The 19,226-nt window shown below is 65.3% G+C and overlaps 1 protein-coding gene across 1 annotated transcript; it reads left to right on the plus strand.

The window, feature by feature from the left end:
* Window positions 1-1,025: 1,025 nt before the first annotated feature.
* Window positions 1,026-16,414, plus strand: CHLRE_18g750047v5 (uncharacterized protein). Its single transcript, XM_043072829.1, has 8 exons — window positions 1,026-2,180; window positions 2,345-3,280; window positions 3,464-4,414; window positions 4,533-5,494; window positions 5,613-7,914; window positions 8,044-12,903; window positions 12,995-14,882; window positions 15,015-16,414. The coding sequence occupies exons 1-8, from the start codon at window positions 1,562-1,564 to the stop codon at window positions 16,099-16,101; spliced, it is 13,605 nt and encodes a 4,534-aa protein (XP_042914280.1). The 5' UTR covers window positions 1,026-1,561; the 3' UTR covers window positions 16,102-16,414.
* The last annotated feature ends 2,812 nt before the right edge of the window (window positions 16,415-19,226 follow it).

A 19,226-nucleotide genomic window follows, 5' to 3' on the forward strand; every position in this document is an offset into this window, starting at 1 on the left:
CGTGTCCATCCGTTCGTGCGGCCAGTTGCGCTGTCACACCGGTATGAACGCGGAACAACCCGCTCAGGCCATCACGGACAGTGACGATGACTAAGCACGGTTCCGCAGGTGCAAGGGGGTGGGCTAGGGTCAGGCTTTCTGTTATGTTTTTTATGTTTGTGGTTGGGGTTGGCTCGTGATGCTTTGTGGTCACGAGGTGCGCCTCCCTGGGGACACGCTTTTTCCTGGAGTGGGACCCGCTTGGATGGGGCAGGGGAGAATGAGCCGCAGGCACCACGCAAACACGCACGAAACGACTGCACGGCGTGACGTCGAAACGGTGCTCCCTTCTGTACCCCAGAGGCCCGCGCACGCTCTCGCCCCATGAGTACCTCGGCATACCTTCAGATGGTTTATAACCAGATGGACTACCGCTGACCAGAGGTAGGCATAAGCATTAATTGGACAAGTGTTCCCCGGTCATGCGATGGGAAGGCGGGGTCATGCGATGGGAAGGCGGGGCATGCGTGTGCACAGATGGGGCGTACTGTCATTGCAACCTCTGGACGCAGCACTGGCGGGTCATGTGCACGTGTGTGCTAGGGGCGGGCGCTAGGTGCAGCACGTGGGAGTGTGGCAGTTTGTGATGAGAAGGCGCGGCGTGCGTGTGCGCAGAGGGGACTTGCTGTCACTGCTAGCATGGGGCCCATCTAGCATGGGGCCCATCTGGGCCCCATGCCGCGCCGATTTTGGCCACTCGCGCCGATTTTGCACCGCTCAGGCCTGCAGGTGTTTGAGCGGGGTTTGGGTTGAGGGTGCAGGGGTCAGGGGTACAGGCGCCAGTCAGGGTAAGGTTCAGGTTCAGCGGTCAGAGGCAGGTTCAGCTGTCAGAGTCAGGGTCAGGGTCAGAGTCAGGTTCAGCTGTCAGAGTCAGGGCCAGAGTCATGAGCAAGGGGGTGGAGGGGGACGGAGGGGAGACGGACGAGACATTAATCAAACTACCAGGCGCACATTAGACTAGCCTGAAAAGCTAAGAATACTCGGTTCTACTACGAGCTTGTAATGTATTCTCAAGCAGATAAAGCTTATAGATCTATTCCAATTTAATAAACAGAAACCGATGAATTCGGGGGGCACTGTGGACAATCGATGATCTCGGTCATGATATGTTGCTTGCCCGTCTTCCAGCTGTGTCGAGTTAATTACAAACATGTTTGAAACGGATTCAATAGGCTGTTGCTACATTTTAAGCGCGAATTGGTGCTGGCAAACATCTAGATAGCTAAATCAAGATACTTCGATCGCCGGTCCTTAGACTGGTCCGCGCCGGCCCGTCGCTGGGCTCGCGCTCCCCCCGGGCCTCCCCTGCCGCCCTCCTTGACTATAGCATGCCTTTGCACGTCCCGTAATGATCCATCAACTGTCTAGTAATTGAGATCTGACGCTCATAGACATAAACAAGTGCAAAAGGGCGCCTATATTACACTCCGTTATCCTGTCGACACCGCATGCCTTGCAACTAGAGAGCGTTTCCATAGGCCTCAGAGCTACGACTCAACCTAACTCTATTAGGTCAGCCACCATGGCGGCGTCTTCGCCCCTGGTCCGGCTCAGGCGGCTTGCGCTGCCCCTAGCTCTTGTAGCGCTGTGCGCTGCCGCGGCACATGGCCAGACGTTGACCTCAGCGTTTCTTACTTCTTCCACATCAGTTACGGTCACGTTGAGCAACAGCACGGGACCATCCTCAGACTGTCGCAACGCGTTCTCCTATTTCGACCTGAACAACGGGACAAAGGCGTCTCCGTTCGCCAACTGCACAGCCAACGGGACCTTCACTGTGCTTCTTACACTTGCCAGCGCTGGCACCTACGCCGCTGGTGACCAGCTGAACATCAAGGTCAACCAGACCACACTCAATACCACGGCGGGGGCCCCCTTCGTGGCGGCTGCCGTTGCAGTGGCGGTGCCGCCGGTCGTCGGCGCGGCGACCCTGACGGCCAGCCGCACCGTTGTGGTGAAGCTGCCGCTCTCGGGTAACACCGTGCCTGACAGCTTCGCCACCAACATGACGGTGTGCGGCGGGGCCGTGGAGCTGCGGGCCGCGGGCGCCAGCGCAGCCAAGGTGGCGCCCTTTGAGGCATGCAGCCTGGCCGCAGACGTGCTGACCCTGACACTCAAGTCAGCAGGCACCTACGCCCCCGGTGCGTGCGGGCGGCCTTTCGGAACAAGCATGCAATCAGAAGGGCTGGGTTTCCGGCTGGGTGTTTGCAAGGTCATGCAATCAAAAGGGCTGGGTTTCCGGCTGGGTGTTTGCAAGGTCATGCAATCAAACACTGACTTTCTTCCTGTCTTTTCACTATTGCAGGTGACACAGTCAATGTGGTGAACGGCCAGTCTACCCTGAGGTTCGGCACCACCGCCTACGCGCCCCTGGCCAGCGGCAGTGTCATCCGCCCGACCCTCACCTCGGTGTCTCTCAGCAGCACTACCACAATCCTCATCGGCACCTCCGGTCCCGCCTCCCTGCCCGGAAATGCGTCCGCAGCTGTGTGCAATGCCGTGTTTGACATTGCGCTTAAGAATGGCACTGTCCTGCCCGGCGCGCTGTCGGCCTGCTCTGTGGGCCCCGGCGTGACGGCCATCACCGCCGCCCTAGCCAACGGCACCGCTTACTCGGACGGCATGACGGTCACGCTCAAGGCCAACCAGACCGCGCTCAAGGCCGGAGACCAGACCGCCGCCGCGCCCCTGTTCGTGCCGCCCACCGCCGCCCTGGCCATTGCCCCCACCATCCTGTCTGCGTCGCTGACTGCTGCCGACACCATCACCGTGGTCCTGCCCGTCGCCAGCTCGCTTGACACGTCGGCCTGCAACAGCGCCTTTGAGCTCCGCGCGGCCGCCTCCTCCACCGCCAAGTCCAGCCCCTTCTCAGCCTGCTCCCTGGCCGTGAACAACACGCAGGCGGTGCTGACCCTGGCCTCCGCCTCCACCTACACCTCGGGCGACATCCTGGACATCAAGAGCGGCAACGACAAGCTGCTCGCAGGCAGCACCGCCTACGTGCCCCAGTCGGTCACCGTGCTGCCGACCATCACCACCGCCACCCTGGTCAGCTCCACGGTCGTGCGCGTGGCTCTGCCCGTCGTGTCCTCCATCCCCGCCCCCTACTCCGCTGACGACTGCGCGCGCTCCATTGTTGTCGCCGCCGCCAGCTCCACTGCCGCCAAGGCGATCTCGGCCTGCGCGCTGTCCGCTGACAAGAAGGCGCTGCTGGTCACGCTGGCCGCCGCCTACCAGCCTGGTGAGCTTTGATCCTTGTGTAGGGGCGGAAGGGTGGGACGGCCCCAAATAAACCGCAATGGACGGGCATGGGCGGATAGTTGACCTAGCAAACCAGCCTTTCACTACCTGCCTACTACCTACTACATACCTGCCTAAACAAACCACCATTACCCGCCTCTGTCCCGCCGAACCCTAACGACAGGTGACACCGTGAACGTGCGCACCGGTCAGTGGCAGCTGCGCGCGGGCGCCTCCGTCACCCTGGGCCCCAACTACATTGCCAGCGCAGCCCCCGCGCCCATCCTGCCCGGCCTCTCCGCCGCCACCCTCACCAGCGCCACCCAGGTTGTGGTCACACTGCCCGCCGCCAGCAGCGTCCCCGCCACCTTCAGTGTCAGCGACTGCAACGCCGCCGTTGACCTGGTCAGTGCCGCCGGCGCGTCAAAGGACACTCCCTTCGCCGCCTGCGCGCTGGGCTCTGGCAATGCCACCCTCATCCTCAACCTGACCGCCAGTGCCTACGCCATCGGCGACACCGTGAGCGTGAAGGCATCTCAGACCACCCTCAAGGTGGGCAACACCAGCTACACACCCTACTCCGTGCCCATCACGCCCGTCCTGCTGCCCACCACCACCGCCGTGCTGGTCAGCGAGACCTCCATCTCCGTCACCCTGCCCACCGGCTTCAACAGCTACCTGCCTTCCACCGCAAACGCCTCGGACTGCAACGCGGCATTCGTGCTCGTTTCGGCTACCGGCACCGCCAAGACCGCCCCCTACACCAGCTGCACTGTCTCAGGCACCACCCTGACCCTGGGCGTCGCCGCCGGTACCTACGCCGCCGGTGACTCGGTCAACGTCAAGACCGGCAACTCGCTGTTCCTGGGCGCCTCCTCGACTGGCCCCGCCTACGTCCCCGCCGTCAATGCCACCCAGATCACACCCACCATTGTGGCGGCCTCGCTGGTTAGCACCACCAATGTGTTTGTGACGCTGTCCGCCGCCGCCTCGCCCTCGGCCTTCAATGGCACCCTGTGCAACGACGCGCTGGAGGTGACGGGCGGCTCAGCCACCGTGTTCCTTAACTGCACCCTCACCTCGGACGGCAAGGGCATCAACCTGCTGCTCTCCACCGCAAGCTCCGTCTCGACCTGTGAGTGGCATTTGGGGGTCCCGCGTGCTCATACTTTGTGGTCCAGCAGTGATGACCCAGCCGTGTGCCGTGCTCGCTTGCCTAACGTGCCCTGCTCCCGACTCCCTGACATGTGCAGCCAACACCATCAACGTCAAGGCCAGCCAGACCATGCTCAAGGCTGCCGGCAGCGACGCCGCCTCCAGCCCCGCCTTTGCGCGCCTCGGATCGCCCATCGCCGTGGCCGATGCCCGCCTGAACGCCGCCTTCCTCACCAGCGCCAGCACCATCGTGGCCAAGCTGGGCGCCCGCGCCGTGGCCTCGGATGGCTTCTCCTGCAACTCGGTGTTTGCGCTGCTCATGACCAACGGCAGTGTGCGCGCCAGCTCGCCCTTCACGGCCTGCACGCTCAGCACGGACGGCCTGACGGCGACCCTCACCACCACCACCTACGTGTCCAACGACCGCCTCAACGTGCGCTCCTCCAACACCATCATGACCGTGCTCGCCGCCACCGGCCCCAACTACCCCAACGTCAGCGCTGATGCCAGCGCTGTGACCATCAACCCCGCCATCAGCTCGGCCATGGCCACCTCAGCCACCACCGTCATCGTGCCCCTGCCCATTGCCAGCAACCTTGCCGGCGCCTGCTCGGGTGCGCTGGAGGTCAAGAGCTCGGGCGGCACGTCCAAGACCGTGGACAGCTGCACGCTGAACACGGCCAAGACGCAGCTGACCGTGACCCTCAACTCGGGCACGCCCTTTGCCCAGGGTGACACCATCGCCATCCTGTCCGCTAACACCGGCCTAACCGCCACTGACGCCTCTGGTGCCCCCTACCGCCCCGTCACCGGTGCCTCCGCCATCACCATTGCGCCCACCGTGGGCACCGCTCAGGCCATCTCCTCCACCACCATCACCGTCGTGCTGCCGGCCACCACCAACGCTGCCAGTACGCTGACCGCCGACGCCTGCGCCTCCGCCATTGACGTGTCCGGCAAGTCGTTCTCCAGCTGCACCATCAGCGGCACCACCCTGACCATTGTGCTGGCCGGCACCTACGCCGCCAGCGACAGGATCAATGTCAAGGCCGACCAGAAGGTGGGCGGGGGCTAGGCTGTGGGTGGCGTACTGGCTTCTTGGGGCCGAATGCGTTTATCAATGCTCGTCATTGAGCTTCTTTGTTTAACATGTGTGAACCCCCAACTGGCATCTGCAGGTGCTGCGCCTGGGCACCGGCGCCTCGGCCGCCTACTACGTGCCGCTGCCCTCTTCGGCTGCCGTCATCCCCACCATTGCCAGCGCCAAGGCCATCTCGCGCTCGGTGATCATCGCCACCCTGCCGGTGGGCAGCACCTTTGTGAGCGGCGCCAACGCCTCGGTGGCCGTGGCGGACCAGACCCTGTGCGCCGCCGCGCTGTCGGTTGTCTCCACCCTGCTCACGGACGCGGGCGCCTGCAACCTGACCTCCTCCACCAGCCTGCGCATCACCCTGGCCGCCGCCACCTACAACCCCGGCGACGCCATCACTGTCGCGGACGCCCAGACCGCGCTGTACGCCGGCACTGGTCTGGTGTCGGGCCAGACCTACCAGAACCGCGCGCTCAAGATCAGCCCCGCCTACCTGCTGAGCACTGTGGTCGCCACCGCCTCGGACACCATTGTGGTGACTCTCCCCGTGGAGAGCACCGTGTTCGACAGCACCGGCACCCAGATCACCGCCGACCTGACCGGCGACCAGTGCGCCTCCATTGTGGAGGTCAAGGCCGGCACCACCGCCAAGAAGTTTGCCTCCTGCGCCGTTAGCGGTGTCAGCTCCGGCCGCGGCACTGTGCTCACGGTCAAGCTCCTGGGCAACACCACGGACGTGTACGCCTCGGGCGACACCTTCAACTTCAAGGACACCAACGCCCTGCTGCTGGCCGGCACCACCAGCGCCGCCGTGGCCTACGCCGCGCTCCCCACCGCCGCCACCATCGCGCCCACCATTGTGTCGGCCGTGGCCCTCACCGCCGACACCATCCGCATCACGTTGCCCTCCGCCAGCGGCTTTATGGTCAGCGGCGCCGCCTCCACCACCATCGCCGCCGCCAACTGCGACTTCCTGGTGTTCAACCCCGTGCGCACCGCCAAGACCGACACCGCCTGCAACATCACCGGCTCCACGCTTACCATCACCCTCAACACCGCCATCACCGGCACCACCACCGTCAACATCGTGACGAGCCAGACCAAGCTGGTGGCCGGCACCGGCACCTCCGGCCCCGCCTTCGTGCCGGCCGGCTCCCCTATCGCCATCAGCCCCGGCTTCCTGACCTCACCCGCTGTGGCGCGCTCGCTGACGCAGCTGGTCGTGTCGCTGCCCTTCACCTCCAACGTGGGCGCCAGCGCCTCTTGGACCGGCACCCAGGCGCAGTGCAACAGCGTCGTTGAGGTGCTGGCCGGCGGCGTCGAGGGCAGCCTGCGCACCCTGCACGCCACCACCAACCCCTGCGTGCTGTCGGGCGGCAACGTGCTCACGCTCAACCTGGCCGCCACGGACTCCTTTGCGCCCGGCGACACCGTGCGCATCAAGAGCGGCAACACACGCCTGCTGATGGACACGGCCGGCACCGCGCCCTACGTGCAGGGCACCGCTGTGCCCATCACCCTGGGCGCCGTTACCTCGGCCGTGGCCACCAAGGACACGGAGATTGTGGTGACGCTGCCCATGACCGTCGCCCTGGTCAAGGCCGGCGCGGCTGTGACCCAGCTGGGCAAGACTGATTGCCTGCTTGTCGTGACTCTGGCTGGCACCATTGCTGACGTGGCCACCGCCTGCGTGCTCACCGGCGGCAACAAGCTCACCATCACCACCACCGGCTCCTACACGCCCGGCACCACCACCGTGCAGTTCGGCAACACTGACGCCTCCGTCAAGCTGCTCACCGGCGCTGGCCTCACCGGCCCCGCCGTGGTGGCGCTTTCGAGTGTTCAGTCCGTCAATCCCGGCTACATCAGCTCGGCCGCCACCAGCACTGCCAGCCAGTTTGTCATCACGCTGCCCCAGCAGATTGGCGCCACCGGCACCATTACGCAGGTGAACTGCGACGCCGCTCTGGAGGTGCTGCAGGCCAACGGCACCACCCGCGTGCTCAGCGGCGACTGCACACGCACCACCAGTGGTGGTGTCTCCACCATTACTGTGCCGCTCACCACCAACATTGCCATCGGCGACACGGTGCGCATTAAGGCTTCATCTTCTGGCATCACTACCGCCACTGGCAGCCTGCAGTACGCGGCCACCGCCGCCGTGCCGATCCAGCCCGGCCACGTGAGCTACGCCGCCGCCATCGCAACCGACAAGTTTGTTGTGACGCTGCCCTATGCCAGCACCCTGGCCGCGGGCGCGGTGTGCTCGGACACCGTCAACGTCAAGAGTGACACTAACGCCAACGTGGAGACTGGCTGCACTCTGTCGCTGGATTCCACCGGCATCTACCTCACCGTGGACCTGGCCGACACCAACACCCTGGTGGCCAGTGAGTGCGGGGGGGCGGCGGCTGAGTGGCACACAGAACTCAGGGATGGGTCCCACAGCTGCTCGCATTCCGCTGCATTGACGTTTACTGACCTGCCCTTCCCCAACCCGCTTTTGTTCCCGCCCGCAGCCTTCAAGGTGACCTTCAAGTCGGCCCAGACCGCCCTGACCGTGGGCACCACCAAGTGGGCGCCGCTCAGCGCGGGCGTGTACTCTCTGGACAGCGCCACCTGGGGCACCTCTGTGATGAAGGTGGTGGCCGTGTCCTCCACCGTCATCGAGGTCACGCTGCCCATGGTCAGCTACCTGGGCGAGCTGAGCGCCACCGCCTGCGGCCAGGTCATCACCGTCGCCGGCAACACCCTGGCCAGCTCGGGCACCGCCTGCAAGCTCATCAGCACCCCCACCGGCACCAACAACATCATGCAGGTCACGCTGCAGTCTGCCTACGTGGCCGGCGGCCTGCAGCTCACCAACACCGGCGGCGCGCTCAAGGCCGGCAGCTCCACCGGCACAGCCTACGGCGCTGTGGCCGCCGTGACCATCAAGCCCACCTTCGCGTCCGCCGTCGCCACCGGCCTGCGCACCGTCGTGGTGACGCTGCCCGCCACCAGCACGGTTTACAAGCTCACGCCCACCTGCACGGGCACCGGTGCTTCCGGCGCCTGCTCCACGGGCACCCCCACGTGCGCGTCTGGCTCCCCCGCCTGCTCTGACGGCACCGGCACCTACAGCTGCACGTCCTCGACACCTTCGACTTGCGCTGATCCGACAACCAGTTGTGCCTTTGGCACCAAGACCTGCGCTCAGACGGATGGGTCATTCGATGCAACTCAGCTCACGTGTACAACAGCTGTGGCGGGTTCTATGAGTGCTGGGTGCGCAGCTGGAACCGCCGTGTGCTTCGACCAGGCCAGTACTACTGCAGCCCAGTGCGCTAGTACTGCTACCACGGACCTCAGTCCCGCTTGCACTGTCGCGAACGTCAATACTCCAACATGTGTGGGTGGCAGTGTGACTAGCGCTGATGCGTGCCTCACGTATGCCGGCTCGCCCATCTCGCCCGTCTGCACTGGAGGTGCCTTCGCCTGTGCGGCTGCGGCCGGCCCGATGTGCGTGCAGAGCGCCACGCCAGTGTGCCCCTCCACGTTCTCGTCCAGCTGCAGCAGTGGATCACCTTCTTGCACTCAGACGGCTGGCTTGACTACTCCTGGCTGCACCAGCGGTGGCACCCTCACTTGCAGCAAGACGGCTACCTGCGACGCGGAAGCCGCCACGCCCACGTGCGCCCAGGTGTTTGCCACTTTCACCGGCGGCGCGTCCGTCACCACCTGCACCAACCCTAGCAGCGACTCCACCCAACCCATCACCACCACGCTCACGCTGGGCGCTGACTGGGCCCTGGGCGACAAGCTCACGGTGAACGCGGCGCAGGCCACCACCACCGCCACTTCTTACCTCAAGGCCGGCACCGCCACCGGCCTGGTGTACACCTCCAAGCCCAGCGGCGACGTGGTCATCTACCCCTCCATCACCCTGGCCGTGCTCACCAGCAGCAAGACCATCACCGTCACACTGCCTGTGGCCGCCTCCGTGCCCAGCACCGGCCTGAGCGCCGCCGACTGCAACAACATCTTCACGCTGTACGCTGGCGCCACTGCCAAGTCGAATGTCTTTGCCGGCTGCTCGCTCGCCGCGGACAAGGTGACCTTTACGCTGACGCTGGTGGCTGCTGCTTCGGCCACGGCCACCACCACCACCTACGCCGCGGGCGACTTCATCAACATCAAGTCCGGCCAGAGCCTGCTCAAGGCCGACTCGACCACCGCCGCCAACCGCCTGGCCTTCGCGCCGCATCCCGACGGTCTGCCCGTCGTGGCCACGATCGTGTCGGCCGTGGTCACCGCAGGCGTTGGCTCTGGCACGGGTATTGTCCGCGTGCAGCTCCCCATCGCCAGTGACCTGGCCAAGGCGGACTGCGACAACACGGACATCGGTGTCCTCGACAATGCGGGAACTGCCCAGGCCCTTGCCGGCACCGGCGGTTGCGCGCTGAGCACCGACAAGACCGTGCTGACCATCACGCTGGCCGGCTCCGTCACCGCGTCTTGGTTCACCACCTCGCCCTACATGCGTGTGCGCATCCTGTCCCAGGCCACCCTGGGCCTCAAGGCCGGCAGCTCATCCGGCTACGCCTACATCACCACCGACACCAGCGTGCTCGCCACCGTGCGCGCATTCGACGTGGCGTCGGCCACACCGCAGAGCATCGTGTCGGCCACGGCTGTGGGCCCCACCCGGCTGGAGCTGGCGCTGCCCGCCGTCACCACCATCAACCCCGCCAACGGCTGCCCCAGCTCCCTGACGCTGAGCCGCACCTTGTCCAACTGCAGCCTGGACGACACCGGCAAGCTGCTGACCGTCTTCACCACCGCCGCCTACCAGTCCGCGGACACGGTGCAGGTGGTGGCCAGCCAGGCGCTCAAGTACATGGCGGGCGACACCGCCACCTCCTACCCCGCCCTGGGTTCGGCGCTGACCATCGCGCCCGCCATTGTGTCGGCGTACACCGTGGACGCCTCCACCATCGCCGTGACGCTGCCGGTTGCCAGTAGCTTCTATGTTACCACTACCCGCACTGCCACTCTTGACGCCGTGGACTGCGACAAGATTATCACCGTGCTCAAGGCCGGCGTGGTCAACGGCGCCGGCGCCATTGCGTCAGCTGGCAACCGCCGCACTCTGCTCACCACCGGCGCGTGCACGCTGGGCACCGCCTCGGCGGGCGGCACGACCATCACCGTCAAGCTGAGCGGCGCTATCTATGACGCCGGCGACGCTGTCGACATCCCCGACACCAATGCCGGCCTCAACGGCGCGACCGCCACGTCTAACCCGCTGTACGCTGACTCCAACTCTGGGCCCAAGTACGTGGCCCGCCGCAGCCCGGTGGTCATTGAGCCGCGCCTGGTGTCTGCCTCCGCCGTGGGCGCCCAGTCGGTGGAGGTGGTCCTGCCCGCCGCCAGCGCCATCATCGACAGCAGCAACGCCGTGGTGGCCACGCCCAGCTCCTCGCAGTGCGCCGCCATCGCCGTCGTCAGCGGCAAGACCGTCACCTCGTGCTCGCTGTCGACCGACGGCCTGACGCTGACGCTGGGCCTGAGCGCCACCTTCGCGCCCGGCGACACCGTCAACATCGTGTCGGGCCAGACCATGCTGCGCGTGTGGAAGGCCAGTGTGGGCGCCGGCTACGAGGCGTTCGGCCCCGTGTACACGCCCTCGGCCGCCGCGCTGGCCATCACTATTGGCTACTTCGTGTCTGCCTACGCGCCCGACACTCAGACTGTGGTCATCACGCTGCCGTTCACTGCCAAGCTGTACGACTACGCGCCCGCCACTGGCGCCTCCACCGCTGAGATCACGCGCACCGCCACCGCCCCCACCAAGGGCAACTGCGACTCCATCGTGCGCATCGCCTCCCGCACGCTGGCCTCCACGCCCGCCGCCCTGACCGACCCCACCTGCACGCTCAGCGGCACCACCCTGACCGTCAAGCTGGCCTCCACCACACTGTCCGCTGGTGACCAGGCGTTCTTCGGCTCGGGCACTGACGCAATCCTGCGCGGCGTGGCCACCGGCACCGTGGGCCTGACCTCCACCACCTATCTCACCACAGCTGCCACCACCGCCACCACCGGCGCCGTGACCATCCATCCTTCGGTCACCTCGGCCATCGCGACGGACTCGACCACCATCAAGGTCACGCTTCCCTTCAACGCCTGGATTCACGCCTCCATCACCTCCCTCAACGCCTCCGACTGCGGCAACCTCCTCACCTTTACGCCCGCCAAGACGCTGGCAGCCGCCAGCTCCTGCTCCTTCGCCAGCAACGTCATCACCGTGAAGCTTTCGGGCGACGGCACCTCGGGCACCTTTGCCAGCGGTGACACCGTCAACATTGCCGCTGCCAATGCCGCCACGCTGACCTACCCGCTGCGCGCCGGCAGCTCCAGTGGCCCCCTATACGGCCCCGGCGCCGCAGTCACCATCGTGCCCAAGATCGCCGCCGCCCAGGCCATTGCGCCGCTGACGGTGGAGATCACGCTTTCGGCCCCCAGCTACCTGCCGGACGCCCTGACGCAGACGGAGTGTGCCGCGCTGCTGACGTTCACGCCCTCCAAGACGCTGTTCGCTACCACGCCCTGCGCCCTGGACTCTACCAAGACCGTCCTCACCGTCAAGCTGGCGTCTGGCTCGGAGTTTGCCAACGGCGACCAGGTCAACATCCACGCCACCACCAACACGGGCACCAAGGCCCTGCGCGCTGGCTCCGACGTCACCGGTCTGCTGTACACGGCTTCGGACTCGCCCATCGACATCAACCCCGCCATCCAGAGCGCCGCCGCCACCTCGGCCACCTCCATTGCCGTGACCCTGCCTGTGGGCAGCACGCTCTACGTCTCGGGCGCCACCGCCTCCATCTCGGCCGCTGACTGCGCCAAGGTGCTGGAGGTCAAGCGCGGCACCGCCGCCCTCACCCTGGAATCGTCCGCGGCTTGCGCCATCGCCACCAGCGGTTCCAGCACCACCCTCACCGTCACGCTGGCCAGCGGCCAGGCCTTCGCTGCGGGCGACACCGTCAACATCGTGGCCGCCAACAGCGCCGGCACCACCACCACGGCTGTGCTGCAGGCCACCAACGGCGGCAGCGGCAAGAAGTACGTGGCCCGCCGCAGCGCTGTGGTCATTGCTCCCGGCTACCTGGGCGGCGTGCCCGCCACCGGCATGGCCTACGCGGTCGGCACCAGCACCCTCATGGTGCAGCTGCCGGTGGTCAGCTCCATCGCTGCCGACAACAACTGCGCCAACGTGGTCACCGTGCAGAAGATTGCCACCCCTGCCACCGCCCGCACCGTCACCGGCGCCTGCACCGTGTCCTCCTCCCAGGGCGCTGGCTACTACCTGATCGTCAACGCACCCTACACGCCGGGTAAGAAAACAGGGACAAGATGCAAATGTGTGAGAAGCGCACACCATCCAACTTCCCACTAAATTCCACAATGACCTTCATCTATCTGCAGGCGATGAGATCCTGATCAAGACCGGCAACACGGCCCTGGTCGGCGGCTCCGACCCCGCCACCGGCGCTCCCTACGTGGCCACCACCGCGCTGCCCATCCGCGCAAACTTTGACGACGCCATCCTGACCGCCCCCACCACCGTGCTGGTCACCCTGGCCGCGCCCACCGCCGTTTCGCTGCCCGACAAGGAGGCCTGCGATGCCGTGTTTGTGTTCAGCGGCGCCGGCAACACCACCAAGACCACCAGCCCCATCGCCAGCTGCTCGCGCGCCTCGGACGGCCTGTCTGTCACCATCACCCTGACCTCGGCCGACGCCTACGTGCCGGGTGATGCGCTGGACATCAAGAAGAACCAGGCTGCCGCCACTGTCGGCTCCGCCTCTGACACCCCTAGCACCCTGACAACCCTGGTGCCGCTGCCGGTGCCCACCACCATCTCGCCGCGCCCCTTCGGCGCCGCCGCCACCCTGGTTGCCCCCACCTCGGTCGCCTTCAGCCTGCCGGCGGTCAGCTCCCTGCCCGCCGCCACGGCTGCTGCCGACTGCAACGCCGCAGTGCGCTACACGGATGTGGCGGGTGTGGACGCCGTCAACCCCTTCACCAGCTGCGCCCTCACGCCCGACACCAAGGGCGTGGCGCTCAACACCGCCAGCCCCATCTACAAGGCCGGCGACGTGATGAACATCAAGTGGACCAACACTGTCCTGCGCTGGGGCCCCCAGGCCAGCGGTGCCGCCTACTACCCCGCTGACGCCGACGTGCCGGTCTTCGCCACCGTGGCCACCGCCACCCTGGTTGACCCCTCGACTGTGGTGGTCAACCTGCCCGCGCCTTCGGCCGTTCCTGACAACTTCACCGTCCCCGACTGCCTGCGCGCCATTGAGTTCAAGACGGCTGCGGGCGTGACCAAGAACGGCACCGTGGCGTCCTGCATGCTGATGCCCGACCGCCTGGGCCTGCAGGTGAAGCTGCTGTCGGCTGGCAACTTCAGCGCCGGCGACACCGTCAACATCAAGCCCCAGCAGGCTGAGCTGCGCGTGTCCGCGCTGGCCACCGGCCCCAGCTACGTGCCCAAGCTGGCGGCGCAGGTGGTGAACCCCGCGTTGTTCGCCAACGCCAACCTGACCTCCGCCACCGCCATCACCGTGCGCCTGCCCTTCGCCAGCACCCTGGCCACTGGTGCCGACTGCAAGGCGGTGCTGGCGCTGCTGGGTGCGGGTGGCGTGGCCAAGAACGTGAGCAGCTGCAGCCTGGGCGCCGACGGCGTGACGCTGGCGGTGACCATCCCCGCGGCCTCGTTTGTGGGCGGCGATGTGCTCAACATCGTGCCCGGCCAGAGGGCCCTGACCCTGGCTGACGGCACCACCGCCTACGTGCCCTCCAAGGCCGGCGTGCTGGTCACCCCCAACATCGTGTCCGCCACGCTCACCAACGCCACCATCGTCACCGTCGCCCTGCCCACCGCCTCGGTCCTCACCAGCACCGCTGCCGCCGACTGCAATGCCGCCGTGGTCATTGCCCGCAACGGCAGCGCCGTCGCCAGCCCTCTGTCGGCCTGCGCCGTCAGCGCCGACGGCCTGAGCCTCACGCTCACCGCCGCCGCCACCTACAAGCCCATGTCTGGTGACACGGTGGATGTGGCTGTCAGCCAGACCGTGCTGCGTGCCGGCAGTGCCACCGGCCCGGCCTACGTGCCCCGCCCCTCGCCCGCGCTCATCACCGTGCCCTCGCCCCCGCCCTCGCCTCCCCCGTCGCCCGCGCCCTCGCCTCCCCCCTCGCCGCCGCTGTCGACCGCCAACTACTCGGCCCGCGGTCTGGCCACCGGCCCGCTGTCCTGCAACGTGCTGATTGGCGACCTCACCGTCACCACCACCTCGGGCAACTTCACGTGAGTATTTGCTTGGGGAATAGGGTTGCTTTACTGGAGAGTTGTCCTACTACCGTATTGCCATTTTACAGGACGATGTTGTGCGCATGTACTTATCATCTCTCCCTCCCTCGCTCTTCTTCCCTCCCACAGCGGTATGGCCAGCTACGCCGGCAAGGACGCCTCCTACAAGGGCTCTTGCAAGGACGCGGTCACCGGCGCCGTGTACACGGACGACACGGTGGCCTCCACGCTGCCCGCCGGCCTGACCGGCCTGGTCCTGTCGCCCGTGACCGCGCTGGCCTCGGTGTGGGACCTGAAGAGCGTGGCCGACCTGGCCAATACCAACAAGGACTACCTGCGCCTGTTGGGCGTGCCCGTCAACGCCTCCGCCTACGGCACCGCTGTCCAGCTGCTGGCCTACGACTACTACGTCAAGGGCTTTGTGGCGCTGGAGACGCCGGCCGTGGCGGTGCTGAACGTGGAGGGCATGGTGGCCGCCAACCTGCTCATGTACACCAAGTTCTTTGACGGCCTGAACGCCTCCGTGGCCGGCCGCGACATCACCGCCGCACAGGCCCTGGCCGCGGGTCAGTACGCACTGGCGGCCGTCCTGGAGGACAGCTCCGCGCCCATCAACACCACCGACCCCGCCAGCATCCTGGCGCTGCTCAACGTCACCTACAGCGTCCTCACCGCCAACGCCACCAGCGCCGGCCGCCGCCTGCTGCAGACGGCGCCCGCCCCGTTCACCCAGCTGCAGGCGCAGGCCACCGCCCTGGCCGCCGCCGCCGCCGGCAGCAACGCGCTGGTGGCTGCCCAGCAGGCCAGGCTGATTACCGCCATCAACGCCGGCACCAGCATCTCGGCGGCCGAACTGACCAACATCATCAATGAGGCCAGCAAGGTCATTGTCGCGCAGTCGACCGTCATTGCCACCGCCGCCAGCGGCCTAGGCAGCGGCGCCATCAGCCCCGCGTCCTTCACCAGCAGCTACACCGGCTCCGCCCTCACCACCCTGGTGGCGCAGCAGCAGCTGGCGGCCACGCCCGGCAGCGACGTGACCGCCGGCCCCGCGCCGTCGCCTCCCTCGGACAAGAAGAAGAGCAACACGGGCCTGATTGTGGGTCTGGTGGTGGGTCTGGTGGGCGGCGCCATCGTCATCACCCTCATCGTGGTGTTCATTGTCATGCGCCGCCGCAAGCAGAACGTGGCGGCGGCGGGCCAGGCCACCGCCTAATAAGGCGTGGCACGATGTGGGACTCTAAAATAAATCAGGTTTCTGCATCTGATAACCTAGGGGAGCGGGTAGAGTGATCTCGGATGCAAGAGGCATTCTCCGTATATAGATGTTATCAGAGTTTTAACTGTGGTGAAGGTCTCGAGATGGACGACGAAAATGTGTCTTCCACATTCATCATACAGCAATTCATGACCAAGAAATAGCAACTGACCGCACTGTCATTCGATGCGCAAGCGCGAGTTTGTGCATCCGAAGGCTTCGTGGTATCCTACATAGCCCCATCAGGGCATTTGTGTAAATGCAAGGTGTGCGACTACCAAGTGCCGAATGACCCCCCAACAGTCCAGCATTGCCTTCCTACATGACAGAACACACCGGTGATTACCTCCCTGTACACAATGCGGTTGCGCACATGCTCCAGAACAGCGCCAGAGCAAATAAATACGGATGTGTGGGGGAGCACAGACAGTGGAATTAAAGACTAGTGCGTGCGCTGCCTCGTAAGCTGCTCAACCAATGCAATCTCCAGCCGCCTTTGCAAAAGGCCGGAGCAGGTGTGTCTGGACCGTGCGTGTGTGGATGACCACGTCTGGTTAGACCAGGGCAACTGCAGGAGGTGCACACACACACACACAAGTGCTCACTCAGCCCAGCCTTGCCACTACCCTGTGTCTGGGTAGAAGGATCAGGGATGGACTCGCGGCAAGGCTGGGAGTCCGTTGCCTGGGTGACATTGGGGCACATGCTATCAGGGCCCAACTTGACTCCACCAACCCCGACTTTGCTGCAAACCCTCCCGCGGGCAAAGTCCGTGTGACTCCGCGCACAGTGAGTCCTAGCCAAGCCTCAACCCGCCAGAGCCCCACCGCTGTGCCTCAACGTCACAAGCCTAGGCACAGAAGTGCCGGGAAACGTCGAGGCCGCAGGACACACGCACAGCGCACGCACTAACCAGGGCGCAAGCGTCCAGGTACTAGAACGGTCGCCCACGCGTGCATCCTGCCCACACACAAAGCCACTTACCACGCACAACCTCTCACGGCGAGGGAGGCGGGGAATCAGCGTCATAGACGGCAAGTGCAAAACCATGCTGTCACCAACAGCCCGAGAGATGAAAGGATGCGAAGACGGCACAGTGTCCCAACCCTTCGGCCTGATACCCAAAGTCACAAACGTCTGGAGCCGACCCCAGAAGTCAGCTACGACGGCAAGTCCAATGCTGAGCACCCGGGCCGACGGCAGCTTCGCTCGCGCCGCCAGCCCGGCCATAACCATACGCTGCCGACCAAAGTCCAGGGCAGACATAGCAGCGAGACACACCACATCCCACACAGGTGGCGCAAGCCCCGCAGGCGGGCGCACCAACCATTAAGGAAACGAAATGCGCATGACGCCAGGAGATGCATTAAGGAAACGAAATCGATTAAGGATAGATAGGTTAAGGAAACGAAATGCGCATGCGGAAGGGAGGGAGGAAAGGAAGGCTTAAGAAACCGCTGCATGCTGGAAACTAGGCAAGCCTTTAACAGCGAGGCAAATGCAGCTAGAACGCGCGCGAGGGGCCGGGGCTGTGGGTTGCGGCTGCGAATGGGGGCGAGCTGCCTGAATACGCCTGAATTGACCAACGGTGGTGGCGGACGAAGAAAGTACTAAACGGTATGTACGCCGGGCGGCGGATGGAGTAAGAGCAATGCGATGCTCATCCCAGTCGTATTTCATGCGGCATGGTCGATGCGTACCGGGCTAGGCAGCCCGGGTGACAGATGCACGTCACAGGCCAACAGGCAAGCAAATGACAAACCAGTCATAGGCACGTGGCTGCAACAGTGCAGGGACGTGACGGGTGCGGACTGCATTGCGGTTCCGCACACACGCCATATGGTCAGTGCTTGTATCTTCCATCTTTTCGACAGAAATTTGCCCAAAAAAGCCTCTGGCGGAAGAAAATATTTAATTCTTGGCTAGGGAAGGCCCAAGGAGGAGGTCATCGCCGGCTGGGGCAACGCCAACACTGGCCACGGCGGCTGCGTCAGCAGGTCAGGCAGGGGCTCTGGTCCTTGGCTCACGCAGCCACTCACTCACCCGGCCACTCGCTCAGCAACGAACGCACTCGCCCACCTTCACTCACCCACTCACCTTCACCCACTCACTCACTTACTTCGCAATTCAGGTCAGGCAGGGGCCCAAACCGGGCGCTGCTGCGTCTGCTGGTGGACAAGTACGCCCACCTGGTGTCTACGTGGACGAATACTACACCAGCCAGGTACGCTGTGATCTTCACAAAGCAATGCGCACAACGCTCAATGCACACGTACCTTACCTGGCCCAACCTATCTCTGTGTCTGAGCAGGTGTGTGCGAAGTGCGGACGGCGCCTGCTTGGTAACGGGCAGCGCTGCCTGGAAGTTGTGATTCCGTTTGGTGGCTCGCGTGCCCACGACGTCCAAGTGTGCCAACACTGCGGGACTGTGTGGGTAAGTGGGATGGCAGGTTTGGGGCGGCAGGTCGGTTTGGAGATGATGACACGGGATGACACGGGATGACACAGGGCGGTTTGGAGATGATACGGGGTGACACACGGGATGACACACGGGATGACACACGCCCTGTTTGCATGTTGAACTGCAGGGCCGCGACGCCAACTCGGCTACAAACATGCGGCACGCGCTGATGGAGATGCTGCTTGGCAAACCGCGGCCTGCAGCCCTGCGACCTGCTGGCGGCGGTGGCGGTGCAGGGCCTGGCGGCGGCGGTGGCGGTGGCGGTGGCGGCGGTGCAGGGCCTGGAGACGGCGGTGGCGGCGGCGGTGGCACCGCGCCTACCGGCGGCAACAGCAGCGGCCACGGCGTTGGGCCCGGTGGATGGTGGCGGCGGCACGGGCGGCCCTGGGCCCAGCGGCAGTGGCGGCGCGCATGTTCGGAGCAGAGGGGGCAGGCAAGGCCACGTGGAGGAGGACAGCGCGGCGCCGCCTTCAAAGCGGCGCCGGCGCGCAGGTTGAGACCTGCCGGTGTTGTCTGGTTAGCGACCTGTGCTGACGAGCATGGCGTAGGCGCGTAGCAGGCAGTCGGCTGCAGCGGCAGGGGTGTTTCCTTGCTGTCTGGTTGGCCTGCTGCCTGCTGCACT

This window comes from Chlamydomonas reinhardtii, assembly GCF_000002595.2.
Source record: "Chlamydomonas reinhardtii strain CC-503 cw92 mt+ unplaced genomic scaffold scaffold_18, whole genome shotgun sequence".
Taxonomy (NCBI): Eukaryota; Viridiplantae; Chlorophyta; class Chlorophyceae; order Chlamydomonadales; family Chlamydomonadaceae; genus Chlamydomonas; species Chlamydomonas reinhardtii.